The sequence below is a fragment of the Callorhinus ursinus genome, unplaced genomic scaffold (assembly GCF_003265705.2).
Source record: "Callorhinus ursinus isolate GAN/ISIS: 27379988/994484 unplaced genomic scaffold, GSC_fseal_2.0 scaffold6, whole genome shotgun sequence".
NCBI classification, from domain to species: domain Eukaryota; kingdom Metazoa; phylum Chordata; class Mammalia; order Carnivora; family Otariidae; genus Callorhinus; species Callorhinus ursinus.
This window is the reverse complement of record NW_027397068.1, coordinates 41,991,086-42,015,560: the sequence shown is the minus strand read 5'-3', so window position 1 is coordinate 42,015,560 and position 24,475 is coordinate 41,991,086. Positions and strand designations below refer to the sequence as shown.

At 37.1% G+C, this 24,475-nt stretch overlaps 1 protein-coding gene across 5 annotated transcripts in view; it reads right to left on the bottom strand.

Annotated features, from left to right (window-relative positions):
* Positions 1-24,475, bottom strand: part of NKAIN2 (sodium/potassium transporting ATPase interacting 2) — a 965,996-nt gene that overhangs the window by 168,468 nt on the left and 773,053 nt on the right. For all 5 annotated transcript variants that reach the window (XM_073893867.1, XM_025865124.2, XM_073893866.1 and 2 more), the window contains one exon: positions 2,566-2,766. In XM_073893867.1, coding sequence (XP_073749968.1) covers positions 2,566-2,766 — 201 coding nt within the window. The remainder of the gene's footprint in view (positions 1-2,565; positions 2,767-24,475) is intronic.

Genomic DNA, 24,475 nt, shown 5'->3' with positions numbered 1-24,475 from the left:
AAGAGATGGCTAGTGCTTCATCCAGCCAAAGAGGTCGAAGTGGTTCTGGAAACTTTGGTGGTGGTCGTGGAGGTGGTTTTGGTGGGAATGACAACTTTGGTCGTGGAGGGAACTTCAGTGGTCGAGGTGGCTTTGATGGCAGTCGAGGTGGTGGTGGATATGGTGGCAGTGGGGATGGCTATAACGGATTTGGTAATGATGGAAGCAACTTTGGAGGTGGCAGAAGCTATAATGATTTTGGTAATTACAACAATCAATCCTCAAATTTTGGACCCATGAAAGGAGGAAATTTTGGAGACAGAAGCTCTGGCCCCTATGGTGGTGGAGGTCAATACTTTGCCAAACCACGAAACCAAGGTGGCTATGGTGGTTCCAGCAGCAGCAGTAGCTATGGCAGTGGCCGAAGGTTTTAATTACTGCCAGGAAACAAAGCTTAGCAGGAGAGGAGAGCCAGGGAAGTGACAGGGAAGCTACAGGTTACAACAGATTTGTGAACTCAGCCAAGCACAGTGGTGGCAGGGCCTAGCTGCTACAAAGAAGACATGTTTTAGACAATACTCATGTGTATGGGCAAAAAACTCGAGGACTGTATTTGTGACTAATTGTATAACAGGTTATTTTAGTTTCTGTTCTGTGGAAAGTGTAAAGCATTCCAACAAAGGGTTTTAATGTAGATTTTTTTTTTTGCACCCATGCTGTTGATTGCTAAATGTAATAGTCTGATCATGATGCTGAATAAATGTGTCTTTAAAAAAAAAAAAAAAAGAAGTGACTTAGGTTGCACATATTCAAGGGAGATCACTCAATGCTTTAGCCAAAACATAATTCAAATATTGTGGAAATAATTTATGCTGACCTCCCAAAATTTACATTCTCCCTTCTTCTTGGCCATTTTGTGGTTGGGTGGGACTGTGTGACTAGTTCTAGACAATGAACTGTGAACAATGAGCTTCTCTTCCCAAGGAGAAGCATTTTTATGCCAATGTAGATACTCTAGATCTGTGCTCTCTGGCATGGCAACCCATGATGACTGAGATGGTGGCTTCTCCACCAACCTTGCTTTCTTAGTGACAGTGATTGACAGAACTTTCTACTGATCCATAAGAATAAACCTTTATGATTTTTAGTCACAATGATTTGTTAATGTTTACTAGCACAGAATACTTAGCCTACTGTAATTTATGTGTGTGTATGTATATGTACATGTGCATGTATATATACATTCTTCATTAAAAATATCTAATAACTATCTATTAGTTATATAATCTAATACATATACATTCATATGGTTTTATTAGTTCCAGAAGAATTTTATGTGAACTAATTGATGCCATTCTATCCAGAACGTGTTATGTCTTGTTATTTAAGAATTGTGAGTTAACATCACTCCCAAAGTAATTAACTGAAGAAAGACTCGAAAAGCAGATTCTATTTGCATTATTTGTCATTAGCAATCTTAAGGCTATGCATAGCAGTTTCAGATCTACATGGAGTCTAAGAAAAATATATGTAGATCTGTACATATAGGATATATAAGAAATAAATGGAGACATGTATAATAAAGTTGCCTTTATAAGTCCTATAAAATTATGCATTTAGGCTTAGTAAAAGTCCTTGAGAAAGGATGTGTTTATCTCTTTGTCATAATGATACAACATAATGTTTTTTAAAAAGATTTATTTATTAGAGAGAGAGAGTGCACGAGTCAGGGGAGGAGCAGAGGGAGAGGGAGAGAGAGAGAACCCCCAGCAGACTCCCTGCTTAGCAAGTAGCCTTACTCGGGGCTCGATCCCATGACCCCAAGATCATGACCTGAGCCGAAATCAAGAATGGGATGCTCAACCAATTGAGCCACCCAGGCACCCCATAAAATAATATGTTCTATATAACAGACATATATTACAAATATGTTCTATAAATACTGGATACAAATACAAAGGAATCATTTATAACTCCTACTGCCCCCTGGTAGAGGGAGGATTCTTTTTCAGTTTAGTACTATGATAAATGGAGGCATGATAGTCCTAGAAGTAGAATTTATGAAAAGCTGAATTGTTTTGAAAAAGAAGAGAAATGATAGAAGGTGATGCATTGTTATGCAGTGCTATTAATAGCACTTTGGGAAAGTCTAGGAAGAAGAATACGAGCAGACAGGAGAATTCCCAGGGCTAGCAGCACAGACAGAAAGAAGCCATAGGGGGAAAATATCTATTGAAATCTTATAAATTTAGGCATCATAGCATGTTAGTTGTGAAGACTCTCTGATCTTTTTGCAGGAATCTTTGGATAGGTCTTATTTACCAAAAGCCAAATGATCAAAATTTGACTGGTTGGATTTCTTACATAAAATGCTGAAGATACCAAAGCCTATTTACTGATTTACTGACTGATGACCTTTTACTATGCCCTGGTTTAACTTAACAAATCCCTATAGAAAGACGCATTAATTAGAAAAAAGCAAATAGCCACACTTTATCCACAGATTCCATTTGTGTGCACTAAATTTGCATGGAAATAAAACAATTCCAGAAACACTAGAAGGAGTGGTTGGTGGTCAACACTTACTGCGAGGACAATCTGGAGGGAACTATGAGCCACTTCTATGTACTGGTACTCCAGAAAACACCCTGAGACCGTGATGTAGCGATGGTCTTCTGGGGCCCAGTCTGGTGCAGGTGTCACTGATGTCACCGTACATCCTGGTCCATTCTCCATCCACCAAGATCGGTGCATTGAAATATTAAAAGTCAGGATAAGGTCTGTTTCCTGCAAGAAGGCAATTTATAAGGATGAGAATTACTTTATAAATGTTAGTCAGCTTATTTAGGACTGACTTGGAGTTTTCCAATTGGAAATGTGGGTTTCCCACCCCCTCACCATTTTATGGACAGAAAGGAAGCATCCCAAGTAAAACTATTAGTTCCACTTGAAAGTTATGTACCTATAGATTCCATTTATGAGGTTTGCCTGACTACAATAATATAAATAAAAATATTTATTAGTAAAATTATCAATGATTGACATTAATTGTAGCACTGAAGAGCCCTTACTTGTGGGGACTTAAAATATTACAAAAGGAATGATTTAAACTGTTTAATCATGTGAAGTTCATCTTATTTTAAATCAGCTACTTTTTCAACCTCAGAATATTTACCTTTTACACATTTAAATATTAAAGTTGTATTTCAATTTGGCAAACTTTAACATAATGTGACTAACGCTAAAACTTGTAAGATTTTTACTCAATAAAACATAATATTACTTGGTCATAATATTTCTTAGGAAATATTAGCAAATTCTTCCAGGGTGGAGATAATAAGTCAACAACTCTTTAGATGAAGTTCAGCATGTTAGGTAATGGGTAGCTATAAATGGAATAGAAGGTAGATTTCTGCATTTAGAGAGCTTATAATCACATACACAAGCATGGAGCTATTAATAGCACATAGACACATGTTTTCTTCCAGAAAGAGAATGACTAAAAGGAATACAGTAAACACATTCTGTTACACAGCAAGTCAAGAGAAGATCAATCCTAACAGAGAGGGTCAGTGGGAGAAAATGGAATTATTTCATTCTCAGTGGTAGTGCTACAAGATAATAAATACCAAATATCCTCACTCCCAAAACTAGGTGCTGGATTAACTAGGCAGATCCTGCATAGAAAATATCTTAAATCAGGTTTTGTGACCTTGAACACTCGCTCACACCGAATGCCTGAAAGGATTCAGCTGAAGTGGCCAGGGGGTTTGGAGATTGGAAGGATGATTCCTCTGGAGTAAACTATGGTATGAGTCACATGATCTCCATGGAGGGAGCAAGTAAATTCTCTTTCTTGCCAGCCTATTGACAAAGGCTTCAAAGTATCTCTTGCAACCTGGGAGATACAGCAGACTAGTTTCTGGCTCAGGCCTGATAAATCTTAAAAGCAAACCTGTGGGTGGAGCTACCTGCAAATGGCCAAACAAAAAGTGTCTAAACTTTTTTGATTACATTAATTGGTTTTTGAATGCTGAACCAGTCTTGTATATCTGACATAAATCCCTCTTGGTTGTGGTGTGTAATTCTTTTTGTACATTGTTGGATTCTTTTTGCTAATATTTTGTTGAGGATATTCGCATCTATATTTATAAGAGATATTGATCTGTAGTTTTCTCTTCCTGTAACATCTGTGTCTGGTTTGGGTATTAGATTAATGCTTACTTCATGGAATGATTTAGAAAGTTTTCCATCTGCTTCTATCTTATGGAAGAGATTGTGGAAAGTTGGTATGATTTCTTAAATGTTTGGTAGATTTACCAGTGAACCCATTTGGGCCTTATATTTTCTGTTTTGGAAAGTTATTAATTATTGATTCAATTTCTTTAATAGATATAGGCCTATTAAAATTGTCTATTTCTTCTTGTGTGAGTTTTGGTAGATTGTGTCTTTGAAGGAATTTGTCTAGGTTAACTAGGTTATTAAATTTGTGGGCATAGAGTTGTTAATAATATTCCTTTATTACCCTTTCAGTGTTCATGGGATCTGTAGTGATGCCCCCTCTTCCATTTCTGATATTAGTAATTGGTGTCTTCTCTAATTTTTTCTTAGCATGGCTAAAGGCTTATCAATTTTATTGATCTTTTTAAAGAACCAGCTTTTTTTTTTTTTAAGATTTTATTTATTTGACAGAGAGAGACACAGCAAGAGAGGGAACACAAGCGGGGGCAGGGTGGGGAGAGGGGGAAGCAGGCTTCCCGTTAAGCAGGGAGCCTGATGCAGGGCTGGATCCCAGGACCCTGGGATTATGACCTGAGCCAAAGGCAGATGCTTAATGACTGAGCTACCCAGACACCCCTAAAGAACCAGTTTTTGATTTAATTGATTTTCTCCATTGTTTTTCTGTTCTGAATTTTATTTCTGCTTTAATCTTTATTATTTCTTTTCTTTCAGTTTACTTTGGTTTTAATTTGCCCTGCTTTTTCCAGTACCTTAAGATAGAAGCTTGGTTATTGATTTTAGATCTTTCTTCTTTTTCTAATATAAGCATTCAATTCTATAAATTTCCTTCTAAGCACTGCTTTCATTGCACTGCATAGTTTGATATGTTGTATTTTCATTTAATTTATTAAAAATAAGTTTTAGTTTCTCTTGAGATTTCTTTTTTGATCCATGTGTTATTTAGAAATGTACCTTTAATTACCGAGTATTTGGGGATTTTCCAGTTATCTGTTATTGATTTCTTTACTTTTTTGTGGCATATTTTTCACTACCTTTCTGTACTCTTTCTATGACTAATTCTTTTTAAACTGACCAACGGAACTGTAAAAACTCATTCAGTATTAACTTCTACATGGTCTAACACTTTAGGACCAATCAGTTCCTTTTTTGTCTGTTTTTTCCTGGGGGCCTCTAAACTGGAATCCCACAGTCTTCTGCTCTCATCAGTCTCTATGTAACTGATGCATAAATTTGGACATGGGGCTTCACTTAATATCATCAGTTCTCTCTTATGTGGATCCCCAGTTTCCTGTATTTGACTAAGATGACCTTAACATTCCCCTGTTTGACTAAACAGGTTTCTTCCTGAGTACAGCCCTTGACCTCACTTTCCTTAGAGCATTTTCTTTAGAAAACTTGCAATTATAAATTCTTCCTTTGCTCCTTCAAGATGTAAATTTTCTAAAACTTAGGAATGTCTTTCTCCAAGGCCCTGGAAGCCATTTCTTTGAAATGTAATTGTCAAGAAAGATAGCATCATCATCTCTCAGTCTCTGTGGATGGGTAGAAGCCTAACCCTGAGAAGCAACAATTAACAAACACAGATGGCCTAATCACATTGACTAACCTCCCCCACAATGTCCTTGGGTACTTTTCCATTAGCTCAGCCCAGCCTTTACAAATCCTCCCAACTTTTGTTTTAGTGGAATTGATTTTAAGTTCTCTCTCTTGTTGTGACAGTCATAAATAAAATCTCTCTTGCCTGTTTAACTTGGGGTTGAGCTCAGTTCTATACTGACATCTCTCTTCCCTACTACAGCAATTAAGAAAACCTGTCTTGCCATTTTTAACAATTGTCCAGTGCAATTTTTCTTAACAGCTCTCATGTCTCTTACTAGGTTTTCTCCCTTGTTTTGCAGAGTACAAAATTCACTGGTTTCCTAAGAATAGGTGAATGATGCTAAGCCTTATGTGTTTTCATTCAGCTTTTATATTAATTGATTGATATTTTGGCTGGATATATGCTTCTTGGTTGAAGATGATTTCCTCTCAGAGTGGGTGAATATTTCTCCATTATCTTCTTGTTTCTACTATAACAGTTAAGAAACTTGATACCATTTTGTTTCCTGCAATTTTTAATATAACCTGTTTTCTTTTTTCTGTTCTCTTACATTATTTTGTTTTCAATAGTGAAATGTTTCAAAAACATTGAAAAGTGTAGAGGGTATTACAGCAATATCATTATACCCATCATTCAGCCTCATTAAATCTGATGCTACATTTGCTTGCTGTCATTCTTTTCATAAAATTTTATACAGATAAATAATGCTGCCTCTGTACTCCTCCTAAATATTATTTCCCTCTCTCTTCCTCCATAGATAATTATTATCATGATTTTGGATTAATAGTCTCATGAAAGTTTTTTATAGTTTACATATTCATTAATAACATAAAATATTGTTTTTAGGTTTTAAAATGTGTATATTCACTCATGTGAAACCTAAAAAAACCAAAAGAAATGAATAAACAAAAAAACAAAAAGCAGAATCAGACTTGTAAATACAGAGAACTGATGGTTGCCCGAGGGGAGGGGGATGGGTGGGATGGGCAAAATGGGTGAAGGGGAGTGGGAGATACAGGCTTCTGGTTATGGAGTGAGTAAGTCATGGGAGTAAAAGGTACAATATAGGCAATATAATCGATGGTATTGTAATAGCATTGTATGGTGACAGATGGTAGTTACACTTGTGGTGAGCATAGCATAATGTGTAGAGATGTTGAATCACTATATCACACCCCTGAAACTAATGTAATATTGTGGATCAACTATACTCAAATAATACATTTAAAATGAAAAAAATAAAATAAAATGTGTAAAATGTGTATACCCTCTAACTTATTTTGGCTCCATATGATATTTTTGAAGTTTACATAAGTAGAAAATCCTCTTGTAGCTTCAGATTCTGAAGTTCTATAAGCAGTACTTTGATGGCTTTTTTTTTTCATTTAGTTTGTAGAGCACTTGGAGGGCCTTTCAATCATGAGACTGTTCCTTCCATTCCAGAAAACATTCTTGCATTTTATCTTAAATTGTTACCTCCTCTCTACTTTTTCTGTTACTATAGAAATTTCTCTTAGTCAGACATTTGACTTCCAGGATTGACCTCTTACATTCTTATTTTTCTTTCCCATTGTTCATATCTTACATTTCTCTTGACTCTCTTGGAGATTTTCTTTACCAACTCCTCACAGTGTTATATTGAACTATATATTTTATTTTTAATATTTTGAATTTTTAAGAGTTAATTATTCTTCTCTAATCATTGCTTTTGCATAGCTAATATTTTTTAATTGTTTATGGGCTATAACTTTTCTTAGTTTTCTGAATTATTATTTTTTAAAAATTGTGCTTCCCACATTGGTTTTGATTTATTTGAGTTAATTATTTTTACTAAACAAATAAGTAGACAAATAAGTAAATAATAATAAAATAATTATCAAGCCTCTACTATGTGTCATATGCAACATTCCTGCCTTTGAGTCTTCATCATGCAGTAGCGAAAATGAACAACAAATACATAAATACATAAAAATATCAGTATAGGAATTAACATATGGACAAAAATAAATTCAAGTAAAGAAACAGGATAACTGAAAATTGAGTCATGGGGGAATGTAATGCTATTTAAATATAATGGTAAAAAAAAAAATCTCCTATTATTTTGTGTTAAGAGAGTCCTGGATGGGGTGCCTGGGTGGTTCAGTGGGTTAAGTGTCTGCCTTGGCTCAGGTCATGATCCCAGGGCTCCCTGCTCAGTGGGGAGTCTGCTTCTCCCTTGGTCCCTCTCCCCCTCCTGCTGTGCTCTCTCTCAAATAATAAAATCTTTAAAAAACAGAGAGAGAATCCTGAATAAAGTGTAGGAGTGAATAGAGCAAAGATGGGGAAGAACATTCCCAGCAGAGGGAACAGCTGGTTGGAATGCTCTGAAGATTTTTTGTTACATTTAATTTTGTCTTTGACTTTCCTGTTGGGAGTCTTTCCTTAGAAGTTTGGGGATCCCTGGTTGTTCTTTCATATCCAAGAAGAGAAAGTAAAGCTTGAGTGGCAGTTATTATGCATTAGTGAGGTAGTCAGCTAGTACCCTTCACATACGATGACTGGGCAGTGCCTTCCCAATGCTAGATCTGTGTGGATCTGTAGGACTTTGTTCTGGGTCTTCTAGCCTACAAATGGCATAGGGTAGGCACCAGACCACAGAATGCTTGGGTTGAACTGGGAAGGAATTGCTGTTTTTGCTACATTGTATGAACTTTTTTCCCCCAGTATGCAGCCTTTAAGTTAATTCTCATGTGTTCAGAAATTTAGCCCATACTTGCCGTGACTCAAGAGTCTCACTTGTCCGGAGGAGAAACCTGGCTGTATAAATTAAAGGAAGAACCTGGGGCAGTCTGAATTCTCTTTGAACAGATTATTCAGTCCATTCTCGTTTTCAGTCCTTTGCCCCACACACTTCGGCTACTTCTAAATCCTGACTTTTGAAGGGCTTTATAGATCAAATCTGTACATTGGAACCCATAAACTTTAGGCTTTTCTACTCTGCTAAGTCACTTGCCAATCCTCCGTCTACTTTCTATCTTCTGAAAACTGCTGATATTTCCTGTCCTTTTTCCCTTTCTCCTATTTTCTTTTACTGTTAGTTTATATTTTTTTTATTCTTTACTATTACTATAGAGGAGTTTAGGGATAAAAATGTAAGTAAGTGCATATCTTCAACCAGCAATCATTAACTGGCATCATCTTATATTCTTATATTCTCATACATATGTATATATATATATATATATATATATATATATAAATCTCATATTCTCATTTATCTTCCTGTAGACATTTAAACAAAGAACTTTGTTTTTGATGTGCATGTGTGCATTATTTTAACCACAAAATATAAATTCCTTGTTGTAAAACAGACAATAGAAAGGTCTTGAAGTTCCCTTTTAATGCAACAGAAATTTCTGTGTGATCTGCTCCATGCATAATCAATAGGTTATTTAATTCCCACATATTTTGTAAGTTTGAGCTCAAAATTATAAGAACTTTTGAGACAAAGAACAAGTCTTGATAGCACAAAATAAGAGAGAAAACTATAAACCAAATCTTGTGAATTCTGCATGTATTCATATTGAAAAACATACAAAATGGTCTCATAATTGTAAGATTTTAAAAGTTTTAAATCTAAAGAAAACTTTCATAATTATATGTTCAGATCAGTACAGTAACAAAACCCCCCTTTGTATCAATGTATTTATTCACTTTTCTTAGTAAGTCTCCAAAAAGTTCAGATTGAAGGACCCCATTATCGGTCATGTCAATTTTCAAAATAACAGGGTCTGATGTGTTACATGAAAGCTGTTATTAGCACTAAAAAGTTGTTTCTGACAGGGGCTATATGCAGTCAGGTCAACACAAGAACCCTAATTGCTCAACAAATAATAAGCATTTGCTTAAAAAAAAAAAGGTTGACAAGCAAATGAAAAAAAGATACTAGTAACATCTCGAAATTTCAATAAAAAGCTAAAATTTACTTTCACAATTTTATGGCATTTGAAGAAGAGCATAGATGCATATGTCTGTTCTAAGAGGAAGCAATGGAGAATCTATTGCAGAGATTAGAAAGTGAAGGGTGGGAGAGAAATTTTGAGTTGCAGTTTAAAAAACCTGAAATGTTTTCTTAGATTCTTGGAGTTTTCTATGACTTAGTTCTTTTGGAATAATAATATTGAAAATGGATACTTTCTCATTTCTAGACTGCTTAGTTACTATCAGAGGTTACAGTCAGCAGCATAGTTGCAAGCACATAATAAATTATTCATATACTATACGCAAAGCCATAAAGATGTGAAGTGATAGAAGATGTGATCCCTAACATTATGGGGCTTATTGTCTCTTTTTGAGGACAAGGTATAAAGATGAAATATAGCAGTACAAGGAAGCATTTGATAAGTACCTGAAGGGAGGTGTGGACAGTCTATGCACAGGACTTTGGAGGGTGTACTGCCTGTGTGCTCTGGTGGGACAGCCTCCTGGAGATGGGAACTCTATCTGGGGCCTGAAAAAAGGCCAGGCTTACATAGGCTCACAGCCTGGAGGGGGAGACCATTTTAAGTGGAGGGCCCAAATAATCAAAATTGCAGAGCTATGAGTATTTGTATATTTAAGAACTTGTGTATTTCAGTAGCCTTAATTTTATGAGATGAGAGTTTGTGAGAAGGCGCAGTATAAAATGGCTTTGGGAAGATCTTAATTTGGGGCTGGACTGAGCAGGGACTTAAATGCCAGAACAAACATCCCAGCTTATTGAAAGATTTTTGATCAACAACAGGATGTCAGCATTGTCAAGCATGAACCAAGAGGTGTTGCAATAAATGTTAGTCTGCTGCAGGATTGGGGTGGGACAGTGCAGGAAACATGATGGAGACCAGTATGGGTGCTGTTTTAGGCAATAGTCATTATGGAGGTAATGAATGACTTATGCTATAAAATTCAAATGCTTGACCTTCTTCACCCCAGACTATTGTCCTGAGTTCTACAAGGGTTGAGGGAGGCAGGACCCAAACCGCTGTTTTCAGCAGTCAGAGGAAGAATGGGAACAAGTCAGCATTCTCCTCTCCTTACTCTAAAACATGCTTCTGGTGATGATATTGGAGGAATGCCAGCAAGCACATTTAATGGAAAGAAGCAAATTTTAAGAACAAAAGTGCTCTGGGAGGTCAAAATATATTAATAAAAGCATGCACATTTTGGGGCACCTGGGTGGCTCAGTCGGTTAAGCGTCCTACTCTTGATTGTGGCTCAGGTCATGATCTCAGGTTCTGAGACTGAGCCCTGACAGGGCTCCCTATTCCCCCCTACCCTGCCCCGCTCTTTCTCTCTCTCTAAAAAGAAAAAAAGGCATACATATTTAGTTGTTAGGACTCAGAGAAGTAGTTAGGAGAGCGTGGGATTGAATGATATTCTGTATTAGCCAATGATGCAGGAGTTGGAATAGTGGGGAAGGCTATATCTGACACCAAGAATCACTTTTTTTCAATGAACTCTTATTTATTTACAGCCAATATACACTGGGTCACAGTTTAAAATAACACCAGAAAGCATCATTCTATATCTTATTGCCAATATCTAAATATGGATACCCATTAATAGGAAATGCTGAAAAATTTTTAAAAATTATCATCATCCATGCCTTGTTTCCTGCTGGTGAACTTAATATTCTAGCCCTAAATATAGCTGTGTTCTTTTGTTAGGATATGCATAGATCTATGCAAATCTACATATAAAAACCGCACTGGTAAATTTATCCTGGTAACATATGAAAATCAGTGGCAGCAAATTATATTGTTCAAGATGCCAAGAAGAAGAAGTTGAGCAAATATAGATTTGAGAAGATAAGAAAAATTACAAATGCCCTTTATTTAACAGGTTGAATGAATCTTGCATATGTAGGAATGCAGCCCAGAACATAAAGAAGTTCCTACCTACCAACTCCAAAATCCAAAGATGTGATTCATCTTGCTATATGGTGAACTTAAGGGAAGTAGATGGGGTATCAAATATACATCCGTGCCCTCACTTTCTTTTAGAGTCTTCAACTATGGGCAACTTTGGGATTTGGATGATTATGGGTCATAATTCAATAAAACACCATAGCTGGTGTTAACTCCAGTTCTTAGTTCTTGTCATTAATTATTCAAGAAAATATTTTTACAAATATTTCTGTGAGTGTGGAAAACATTACAACCGTTGCTCTAAAAACAGATGAGGGAAGTCTGATGGAATTCGGGTTGTTAAAATTTAGATTTTAAACACAAAATGTGTTTCTTCTCAGTATATAGAAAGATTCACTAAAGATTTAATATAAAATGTTTAAATTTCATTGCTATTATATATTTTCACTATTTCTTGACTGAAAACAAGTTTCTCATGTCTGTGGTCCAACAAAGGCCATTATTTCACTTTTCCAAATCTTATCCTGACTGCCTTCTTAGTCCAGATAAATGTTTTATGTTACCTCACAATAGGTCTGCACTTTCTGCATTCTGAGCATTGCTGCAAAATAGCATTTTAATAAAATCCTCCTCAATACCTCCTATTAACATCCTGTATATCTCTCTGCATTGAAATTAATACTCTGGGCTACTCCTCCTAAGAAGCTTTTCCTGATTAACTCCATTCCTTTTTCAGCACCACAATGTTATACCTGGTACTTCTTTATATATGTATATGAATAGCAATATTATCTTCGTTAATTGCTTTCTTCTTACGGGTAAAGGAGGATGTGAAGCCCCAAGTACAGTCACTGTTGCTGCTCAAAAAACTCATGTTAACTCTCAGCTGAAGGAGAAAGTTTGCTTCTGAACAGTAGAGAATTTTGTTTTAAGGTGATCCTTGTAATGTTCTGAAAGAGAAGGAAGGAGGGGAGGAGAAAGAAAGGGAAGGAAAAGAAGAACGGGAAAATAATTCAATAAGGAAGCCTCTGTGCTAATGTTAAAGTTAATCGGACCTTCAGGCTCGAAAGTCCTAATTTTTTTTTTTTTTTTAACCTTCTAAAGTTAGGATTCATCAGCTATGAGTAGGATCTAAGTTTGGCAAAATGAGTCTTCTCTCTTTCACACCCTTACTAGCAGATGCTAGAGGCAGAATTTTCTCAGTTGGTTACAACAATGAAAGATCAACTTCTTACTGACTTTATAGTTTTCCATGTACTGAAACCTCTTCAGGCAGCTTTTCCTGCTGTTTTCTTACTTCCCGTTTGTTCCTTCCCTGCAGGTATCTCTTCCCATCTTGTGAATGTTCCTTTCCTGTCTAAGAGCTTTGAACAGCGATCTGCATTCACTCTAGGGGTTTAGTGAGGCAAAGAGCAGGTTAGCTATTTCAAGAGACTATGTTATTGCTGTTTTAGCACTCACCTGAACGCCACCATTTCCTCTGTTTATAAAGGACATTCTGTGGATTTTTAATTGGCATGGAGGCACACAGGTGCTGATGATATCGAAGGCTTGGAAACATTTAAGGAACACTGAAATGTCCTCTAATAGTTCCCCACTATTACTGCCAGGCATTTTCCCAACTACCTGTGCAGCCCACCCCCAGTCCTGACACTGTCATTTTCCCAAGGTCAGGAATTCTGACTTGGATAGCATCTGTGCTTGCCTCCACAGATTTTAGCTTGTCAAGGACTGCACTGGGAGCCTGATCTCACTTTGATCCATAGTTCAAAATGTCTCCATTAAATTTGTTACCAGAGATGCTAATAAAGTCTAATGTTCTTTCCTTTGTTCATTCTCTTGGAAGAGAGCAGTTTGTGAGAAAAAATGACCAAAAAATGGTAGCTAGATAGAGAATGAGCCAAGTGTTAATGTTATTGATGATGGACCTCATAGTAATTTTTCAGTTATGGAGAATGACCATAATCGGAGATGAAATGAAATACTAATCAATAGAAATTTTCTCTATAAATCTCTATAAGTCTTTTCATTTTGAAGATAAATGTCTCCCAATCCATTATGAATTCTGCAACTTATTGTTAAATTTGAGGCCATACATACTGCAAAGAAGAAAGGAGGTAAAATTTATGTATTCATTACCTAGTATATGCTACAACAACATTTAAGAGGTAGAGATTACTACCCTTATTCAACAGAAGGAAAAAAAAATGAAACTGAGTGCATTTATAACTCTATCAAGTTATTTTTTATTAAGGATAAAACTAGATTTCAAAACTGACTTCATGCCTTCTTATTGGACCTCATTGCCTCTTAAGAAAATTTTTTTGGTCACCTAATCGATCATTGCCAAAACACCATACTTGGTATTCTTTAGGAGAATGTACTAGAATAAAAAATGGCAGACACAGAATTCATACAACTTATTTTAAAAATTTCTAAATGCTGTTCAGAAACCTACTCAGCACTACATCAGACCTTGACATGTCCTCTTAGGTGGTTTGTTGACTCTAATCCAAAATTCACTGTACTTTGCATTTACAGTACAGTTATATTTGCCATGCATTTGGATGAAGAAGCTTTTAAAGATATTTTAGTTGTACTTTATCCTCATGAGGGAATTTTTTTTTTAAGTGATAAGATTTGTTTCTTGTCTTGTTTTATCCTGGCAAGTACATAGATCAATACTGCTTAGAATTTGTGGAGACAAATATAAATAAACCTCTAAGTCTAAATAAAACACCTCTAAGTACCTGTACCTATTTCATTTGGTTTGCCTCCAAAGTGCTCTTTGCAGCTTTTGTTAACACACAAGGCCAAGAGGCTACTGGTGGAAAGGTCGCTGTCTAGAAGAAAACATTAAAAAACAGAGAAAAATACTTGTCATCACATCATAGAGAGAGAGCACTTAGTTTCTTAGTCTCCTTTAGGAAGAGAGGATATTCCCTGGAAGTGTAAGGGAAGACAGAATTAGAAGTTGGAGGCACAAATACGGGGAAAGAAAGAAACAGTTCAGTCATTTTTGGGGCAGTGTTGGAGAGATGAGAGTGGAGCAGTAGTACCTTAGATAATAGTTCATTCTAGCAATAGTGCTGATATTGCTGCAGCATCCCCCAAACCTAGTTCTATTTAAAGGATCTGCTTCCTTCCAACTTATTTTTTTTCACTTTGCCTATAAAAAGGATGCATCATTATCAGAATATTCTTTTCTATTTATTGATCATTCTCTTCTTAAGAGTATCCAAAAATGACTTGAGAAGTCCTGTGAGAAGGAATAGCTTAATAATTTCCCCTCCCAAAGTGGTTGTGCAGAGTCATAAGCCAGGGGGCCATTTAATTTATGTATGTTAGCATGTCCAATATGAAATTGGAAATCACAGAGAAAAACATTGTGGTATAATTTTAAGTTACAGGTAGATTTTTGTTAAGCTACTTCAATAAAGGAATAAGAAAATGACCAGCTATTTTCCTGCAGTGAACATAAGGAGCTGTTGACGTCTAGGGTTCTCATACACCTAAGGGATCTTTATAGCTTTATGATCAGCCTGTTTGTTTTGGGCTTTGTGTTTGAAAACAGACACTGATAAAACTGCATCCTGACACTGTGTCCAGGGTTGTTGTGGGAACTAAAAATCAAGTTGTGAGGAAACTTGAGAGGAATTTGGGTTGAATTATCTGGAAAAGAATGAGAGGGACCCTTATAACTGTCTTCAAATGGTTAAAGAAGTATCAAAAGTCAGAGTGATAAGACTCATCATTTATGGTTAACTTGAGGGTGGCAGTCCAAGATCCAAGCTGATGAATTTAACTGGAAGTTAAGGCTGATCAGCCTCAAAGGATTAGAAGTGCACCCAAATAGAATGGGTAGTGTTCTGCATAACATAATGAAGTCCTAGAGCTAGTGGTTTTCAAGCAAAGGTTCGATGGCCCTTTAAGAGTGAAGGGCTGTATTCAAAACTTGTACAGTCTCTTCCGTCACAATGATTCTGTGATTATATGAGTAGAGAGAGACTAAAGATCACGCTTGATATGATTTTGTTGCCTCAGTTTATTCGGGGCCACTTAAATGGACAGGGGAATGTGAACTTCTGAAGTTCATGTGAAATAACTTAGAAAAATACACTATAATTTTAAGCCTACAAATGACTAGTTTATGCTCTCCTGCTAAAAATCTGCCTCCACTGACAACTACTCATTTTAGTTCTTAAATACTACACTATGCTGTATTTGACAATGGTTATGAATAAATTCTCAGCATCAGGGCACTTGGAGAATCTCTTTAGCAGTATCAAAATCACTTAAACACTCTTGTGAAAAGAAGTAATTTTAATAAATTTTCACCAGTGGTTGCTCATAGTTAGAATCAAGGGAATGACTTGTGAATTTACACAACGAATCTGGAAAGATTCCTACAAAAATCCAAGCAACCTAAGAATTAAATCTAATTAGACTACTAAAAAAAGTCACTTACCGTTATAGAAAATAGCCACATGATTTTGAGTACCCTTGTGCTTTAAAAAATTCAGTCATAGAAGAACTAAAATTTACTGCGCATCCTAAGGCTAAACTCAAATCTGATGTGTTTGACTCCTCTCACTCTAAAATGTAGTAATTAATTTTCCCTGGTGCTGCATTGTCACTTAGCATGGATTGAAGCTTTAGTGTTTATTAACTGTATAATTTGATTTCTCCCTAGTTGAGTCCATGTTAATCATTCTCCATAAAGAGAGATGTATGTGTCTGGCTGAGGTCACTGAGAATAAGAGAAAAGGAAAAAGCAAAAGTATTTCATGTTCAGGAAAAATTTGAAAGACCTCATGTAATTCATAGGAATCACCTTTTTTTTCTCCCCCTCTTCTGGTCTAAATTACCCAGGTAATTATGTAATTTCTCTGCTCTGTTTGCCAGTAGAAACAGGGAGTCAAGACAGTGGGAAAAGTAAAAGACTGTGAGTAAGAAAATATGAGCTCATGACCATGGGCATCATTCTCTATATTGCTTTTTCATTCAGTAATACAGAGGAGATAATGACCATCTCTTTCCAGGTAATGGAGTACTAGAGAAGTAAAATGGGAACTGTTACCTGTAATAAGGACGAATTTGGTCTTAGTGGTAAAGCTCTGTAGGGTACTGAAATAATGAGATTTCTGAAGATCTGTAATAATTAGCCATTTTCATCTGAAGAATCCTACCTCTGACTGAGGATTAGCACACACAGTTCAGAACTCTTTCCCATCACTTTAAGATACTTCCCACTATGGCCCAGGACAGCCTTTTACATTATTATTGCCCAGATCCTGTACCCTGGCTGTTCCACTTTGTCACTTGGTCCATAGTTCTCCCCTGGATCCCTTTCATCACCTCTGCCCGAGTGTAAGGAGCCTACATTTGCCTGTGTATATCTCCGAACATAATATTGGCTTATTTACCTTGCTCTAGACCTTCTCTCCGCTAACACCCCGGGCTCCGTACATGGAGCCACAGTACTTACGGGACGTTTTTTCCTATGCTACTTGTGCTCATGCTTGTGTTTCCTGATGTCACGATTGGCTTCGGATCCTGGGCCTCACAGTTCTTCTGTGCCAATTGCTTTTCTAGACCCAGTGCACATCAGCATAAATCCCAGAGTCTAAATATATTCCATAACTAATTACTGGTATAAGTATCTCTTGACTATGACAAGCATCTAATAGAGCTTCTGAATTAAATTATTGAGTCAATAGATTTCATGTACATAAAATGGATGTATTGTAATCATGTGAGCTCTCTCTTCATAACTTGGTTTAACATTGCTTTTTGACTAAAATGGATTTCTGGAAAATATAACAGTTTTTGCGATATCTTAATGTTGGAAAAATGTTGATGTGTATCGGATTTAAACCATAAACAAAGAGAGCTAGAGAAATTGAATAAGCAACTTGTGTTCAATTAGATTAATGACTACAAGTAAGTATATCTTTACTTCTCTTAAGCTCCAGGGTACTTATTTTCTTCTTTGGTAGAAACAGAAAACAATATTTCTCCTGTACACATGGGTAAGTTATTCCTTCCCATGGGCCAAAATAAGTAAGAAAAAAAATCTTGATACACTAGTTTGAGGGGGCATAATTTGAGATGGGAAATAGTATTGAGTATGAAAATGGGGGCTAGTAAAGTCTGACAGAAATCATTTCAGAGTGTTCTGGAGGCAAAGGATAAACTGCTTATCAGTGTCTGAGAAAAAGACCTAAAACTGCAAAAGTTAGTTTTGGGGGCAAAAGTCCCTTGAAAGTGGGAAGACTGTTCTCGCTCTGTTCTGGACTTTTGACCCCTCCTCTCCTCTGTGAGATTGTTATACCCCTGAGGCTTACTTCTTAGATGAATGAATTAAGAGAAAAGTAAAAGTATTTATTTCCCACTCTTCAGGTTTTCAGAGATGAAAAAGAATTTCCACTTCATCCCTCCTCAGGAAAAAAAGGATGGGAGAAATAAACCTCCCACATCTCTCCTTCCTCTTAGCCTCATCACTTCCACGAAGAATGACTTATTTGATGGATAAGTTTGGAAAAGAGGTTGAGTGTGCTCAGATCAGTCATTCCTCTCCTCTTATGTGGAGCCAGATTATCTGCAGAATGCACAGGATCTTTACAACTCCACAGGGTGAAATTGGAGGCACATGCTATATCTTCTTTATATCAATATTTATGTGGATATTTTATAAAGATACATTCATATTTTATATTTTTATCTTTTATAAAAATATACAACTCAACAGAATTTATGCCCGGTAGCTGAATAATACTGGACTGGAGAATGGGGAATGGAAAAAGGAGGACCAGGGCATGTGCTGGAGAGAAGTCTATACTACCCAAAGGGCCCACCATGCCCACAGCCCACTTTTGAGGAATGCTGAGTTGGGACCCCAAATCCCTGTCCACTGCTAACTGGACAATGAATATAAACCTTATACTAGATAAGGATCAACAGAACCAGTTAGGTTGCCCAGGTCGAACACAGTACATTTCGATAAATTTAACTGCATGTCACTAAAATATCCATATCCAAGTCATTTATGGTATTCTAAATATGTCTCGGTTCCTGGAAACTGGAAAGTGCCTAACTATTTCATGAAAATTAACTAAGATTATAGTTCCTCAAAATAATGAAGGCCATCACTGTAGAGGATAAAATGGTAAGACATGATTATAGACTTCAAAGACTGTACAATCTGATACGCTGTCAATACAAGTAATTACATCATGAAGTAGAATGTGTCTATAACCTTAGTAAAGATAAAACAAAACAAAACAAAAAAAGCACACCACTTTTGAAGTTAAGGTCACATCCTGTTGTGTTAGGATGAAAGTCTTAATAGGGGAGTTGGTATTTTAAGTAGGCCTTATAAGACAGAGAAGATTTAAGTAGGAAGAGATATTAGAGGGAATTGTGGGTGAAGGTACAAAGTGAACAAAAGAATTCAGAAAGGAAATATTTAAGAAATGGTGAGGAGGTCTGTGGAGACACAGTGGATTGCATTTGCATCTGTGTGTGTGTAGGTAACCTAATTATGCGTGATTATGTGAGCGTGTGCGTGTGCAAACGTGAGTGTGTGTAAATAGGCGTGTGTGTGAGTGTCTGCACATGCCCCCTGCGAAAATCACTGCGGGGTGGTGAGGCAGTGGAGTGGGGTGGGCTAGAGAGAAGATGAGAGTCATGGGGCACTAACGCAGAAACAGCTGAGATGATGAAGTACCTTGGGACCAACGGGGCATTCCTTTGACTATAACACCCACCAGTAGCCAGGACTTTTGCACAAGCTAGGGAGCCAGTGTGGGTGATTGAAGATTTAGACTCGCATCGCACAAGGAAAGATGAAGGATGGAGACACACGTGTGCTGACAGCTTTACAAACGTTATCTCATTTCATTCTCATTACGGTCCTTTGGAGGGAACCTTCTTACACAGGGGGAGAGAAAACTGCCATTGAGCAAGGAAGTGACTTGCTAAAGGATGGGTAGGACCTGCATGGAACTCCTACTTGTCTTACTCCTAAGCTCCTGGTTTCTCCCCAACATTAGACACTTGCAAGTTTTAATTGTTTGCATACTTTCTTCCTTGGTTTGCCTTACTACCACTTCTATTAGTCTCTTATTATTTTTCTTGCTACTAAACTTACACTTTAAATTTAAGTTATAATTAATTATTTTGAAAAGGAAATTCATATCACTATTTGATATGCTGGTTATGCTTTTTTAAATAAAAATTTAGAATTCTTGTATAACATAGACTCCTCTAGCTAGCACAAAAGGCCCACTCTCCCACCCCTCCCAAAGATTCTGGCCTGGCTTCGCTCTGAAGGAAAACACAGGGCTTGGTGAGCCAAACTAAGACTGTATTTTAGTCTCTACCTCAGACAAGTGCCTTGGAGCAGGGTACAACCTACACAGCTTTATGTGGTGGCCCTGAATAGACTCATTAAATAAAAAACAAAACAAAAACCAAAACCAACCCTGCCTGACCATGTACCCCCAGAAATAATCTAGCACTCTTTTGGAAATACTGCATTTCACAGAATAAGAGGGGGCCCATCAGTTGTCTTGGTATCTGTGAATTCGCCTTTTAGACTCCTACTTATGTACGGGAGCATTTAATGAGGCATGAGTCATTTCACAGAATGGATTTCCCGGATGTTTAATGCATCTTTAAATGCATGTTAGACGGATAGATTTACACACTTGGATATGTAAATGCTGCTTCTTTGGTCCCTGAATCTCCACTGTATAACGCCGATGATAACAGCTCAGGTACCCCTGGACCTACCCCTTGATATGATTATATCATGACTCCATGATTCATTTATTGCATATTTTATCAGAAGTTTCAGTACTTCATCCATTCAGAGCTCTCAACATTCCCACAGACTCAGGAGGGAGCTTTTTGAATGCGACTTTTGGAATCTGGCCCTTCACTGCTGCTTTTACCCTACTTACTGTATTCCTACTTAGCTCAGATCCTGGCAATTACTTTCTCTTTAGACAGTCATGCAAGAAGCAAACAGTATTCTTTTTTCTGTTTTTGAGTGGTATCAAAAATAAAGTAAATCTGATTATGATCATTACTTTTTTTAAAAGAAGACAATGTGTGGCAATAGAAAGAGTAGGGACTTGGGAATAAGACACGCTTTGAATTCTAGCATTTGATGGTTTCTAACCGTGCAATCTTAGCTAAGTTAATTCACCTTTCTGTCTTCCTTTTTTAAATGTGGATAATACTTTTATGTTTTTTCTGTGGGGCCAAAAACCATAAAGCATCTACGACATAAGGTGGGGGCTCAATGAGAAAAACTTCTTTTCTCTTTTCATAATAACTTTAAATTTTGTTGAAAGTGAAGCGAGATAAGCTATTCAAGGGTTTTGAAAACTACTTTTGATGTGCCACTGGATCCTATCCAACTATTTGGTATCTGATTATCGAACTAACTGGCTATTTCCTGCTTGCTATCATTCAAGGAACACCTCCTGCCTAGATAAAAAATAAAACAAGGGACTATGATTTTACATTCTTGAATCATAAAATGTAGCATTTTTCTTCGCTAGGGTCACAGCCTCAGTGCAAAGCAGGATCTGCTGTGGCAGGGAGAACAACTTTGCTTAAGATACTGACGTGTAATCAAGTCTCCTAAGCAACTGACTGCTATTTGTACAGGTGAAGAAGATTTCTAAGAGAGGATATGTTCCAGGGAAAGAAAGAAATTACACTCAGCTATGGCTGTGCGATTTATGTTTTAGACTCTTTGATGACGGTGTTTAGTTCCTAAGTGGAATGAAGGAAACGCTCGTGTCAGGAAGACAGAGGAGGCAAACTCAAATCAATATTGCAGAGGATGCTCAAGGAAATGACTTTTCTCCTTCGTGGTATTTTTGATCTGTGAATGATACATCTTAGCAATTTAACTCTCTTCCTTTAGAACAAAATAAATATCCCAAAACTGGATTTGAGAAAGCTAGAAGTGAAGATGGAAAATTTTAAGAAAGTAAGCACTACAAACAAGCCAGCAGAGTGTATCGAAACGACCCAGTGAGAACATACAATGATGAATTATTTTTAATTAAATAACTTGTAACCATTTGCTCAAGTGATATTTTCAGATTCAAATCTCTAATTTTAACAGGTACCTACTTTGATTCAAGACAAATAAATCCACACCACAAATAGACTCAAGCTTTTTGAGAACAACATATTGCACAAATTAAAAGTCTTACTGTAAAAAGTGTAATTCTGTTTGCTGCTTTTGAGAAGGTGCAGAATAAATAATATTCTGGCTTCATTTGTAAGACTTTCCTCCGAGTTGGGATTTTGGGGAAAAAAAAAAAAAGATGTACCAATGAGCAGATCAAAACGTTGAGTTTAGCTTCTGCTAGATGTTCGCTAGACATCCTTTCACTTCAAGCCATCTCACCATCTCAGGATAGGATAAGAAAATTGGATTTAAGCATTGGAACTGAGCTCACTTTCTTCTCTCATTTGTGTAATCCTTAGAGTCGTAAAGCCACAAAGAACCTCAGAAATTATATTATTTGCTGGTAAGTAGCAGAACTAGATGAAAGTCCCAAATCTCCTAAATCTTATTGCATCTTTTAAAACATTTTTGTTCTCCTAGAGTGGACAATCCATGCACTCTTTTCCTACTGACCTTAGAGACATCATTATGTAAGCAAAATGTCTCCCTTTTTTCTTCCTTTCTTCAACATCTGGAGCAGGCTATGATTACTTTCATTGATCCCTTAGACTGATGTATGCATCTAACGTAAGAGTCTAGGGAAGTTTTCTCTTTTGAAGAGGTTGTAACGGGGTCTCCATTATTATTACCTGACTGACATCCCTTTCTCTTTTCTGATAACAGGAATCACCTCGCCCTGTGATGTTAAGTTGACTAATCACAGTACTTCATCTTCCCAAACACAGTGATTTAGAAAAGGGAAAGCCCCTGTTTCAAGTAGGGACAATCAGCGTCCCTTTTGGAGGACTGAAGTGAACCTCAGAGAAAGAGTATGTCTCCTTCTGAGATTGAATATACTGACGACTGAAAAAGTTTGCAGAGGCCTGCTGGCATCTCTCCTACCATTGCCGGGGGCATGGCTGGGAGGGAAGCAATAACACAGAAGAAAACAAGTCAGAAAAACAGTAGAAATGGAAAGGCAAATTCCTGATGGGTTCACCTCATTTGTATCCTTGGATTCTGCTGATCCCGGAATTGAGCACATCCCTAGATTTTCTAGTTCACAAGCCAATACCTTCCCTTTTTTTTCTCCCTAAGCCAGCTTGAGTTGGGTTCTTGTCACTGGTTTAAAAGAGTTTCAATACAATATTATTCTTTATTTGCATCCTCAAATTTTCTACAGCTAACTGCACTTGTTATTACGCACAGTCATCCTTCTCTATAACTTTAAGATCCAAGGAACCATGCCTCTTCTTTTCTGTTTTCTTTTCTACTCAAAAATTTCAGTAGTGTGTGTTGTGCCCTGAGGAATTACTTTTGGTCTTCTGCTGAAATCCATACATGCTTTCGGAGATTCCTGTTTGCACAGCCGAGTGTTCCCTTTCTCCACAGATGAGAGGTCCACCCTACTCCTTCCCTTGCAGCCCACTCATGCATGTGACTAGTCGAAGAAGATTCTAAAGTGAAAACCCCAAATGGGTTTTATTTCCCAGGATAAAATGACTAGAAGCTGAGGAACAAAGAGCATTGTTGTGGGTGAAATGATGCCCCCCTCAAATATATCCATGTCTGAACCCCCAGAATGTATGAATGTGACCTTATTTAGAAAAAAGATCTTTGCAGATGTAATTAAGTTAAAGATCTCAAGACAGGATCATGCTGGTTATTCAGGTATGCTCTAAATCCAAGGACAAATGTTCTTATAAAAGCCAGAAAAGAAGACAGACACACAGAAGACTCTGTGGACTATGTCTACAGGACTATGTCCAAGGAACGCGTGGAGCGACCAGAGCTGGAAGAGGCAAGGAAGGACTCCTTCCTACTGCCTCCAGAGAGGGAGGATGGCCCTTCCCATACCTCGATTTCAGACTACTATCTCCAAAACTGTGTGAGAACGAATTTCTGTTTATGGTAATTTTTGTGGCAGCCACCGGAAATGAATACAAGTGTATAAAACATAAATGTGAAAACCAATTATTTCAGACCAAATGAACGGATTAGGTTGTTATTTTTGTCACTGAGGTTCCCAGTCTGGGACACGGCCCTGGTCTGCCCTTGGATAGAATTAATTCTGGAGCAAGAAGAGGGAGGGCAAATGGATGCAAAGCAGAGATGAAAGGGAATACCTCCAGTCAGAGTGCAGGAGAGGTTTTCAAATATAAGCAAAGTCTTATTTGGGGATCTCTTCTTTCTCAAATTCTTCATTAGAAAAGAAATATTTTCTCTTCCAATCAAACTGGAATATTTTCTTGAGGCAGTGATATATAGTAAGAGGTGCATGAACTCTGTAATCGGGCAGGCTTGGGTGAAAATTACAGCTTCAGCCTCAGCTCTGGGATCTTGAACTGTCTCTGATCCAATCAGAGCAAATGAGACTTCTGATCAGTCTGAGAAAGAAACCCTTGCTCTCCTCTTACAGATTCCAATGTGAGAAGAATGTAGTGTTAAGAGTCATTGATTTATCTTCTGACTCTGAAGGGACATCTGGTCTTAGAATAAGGCCAACCAGAAAAATTGAAGCCCAGATTGGGAGAGAAGTAAGACACTGGTTACATGATTTAAGGTTTCCAGTTC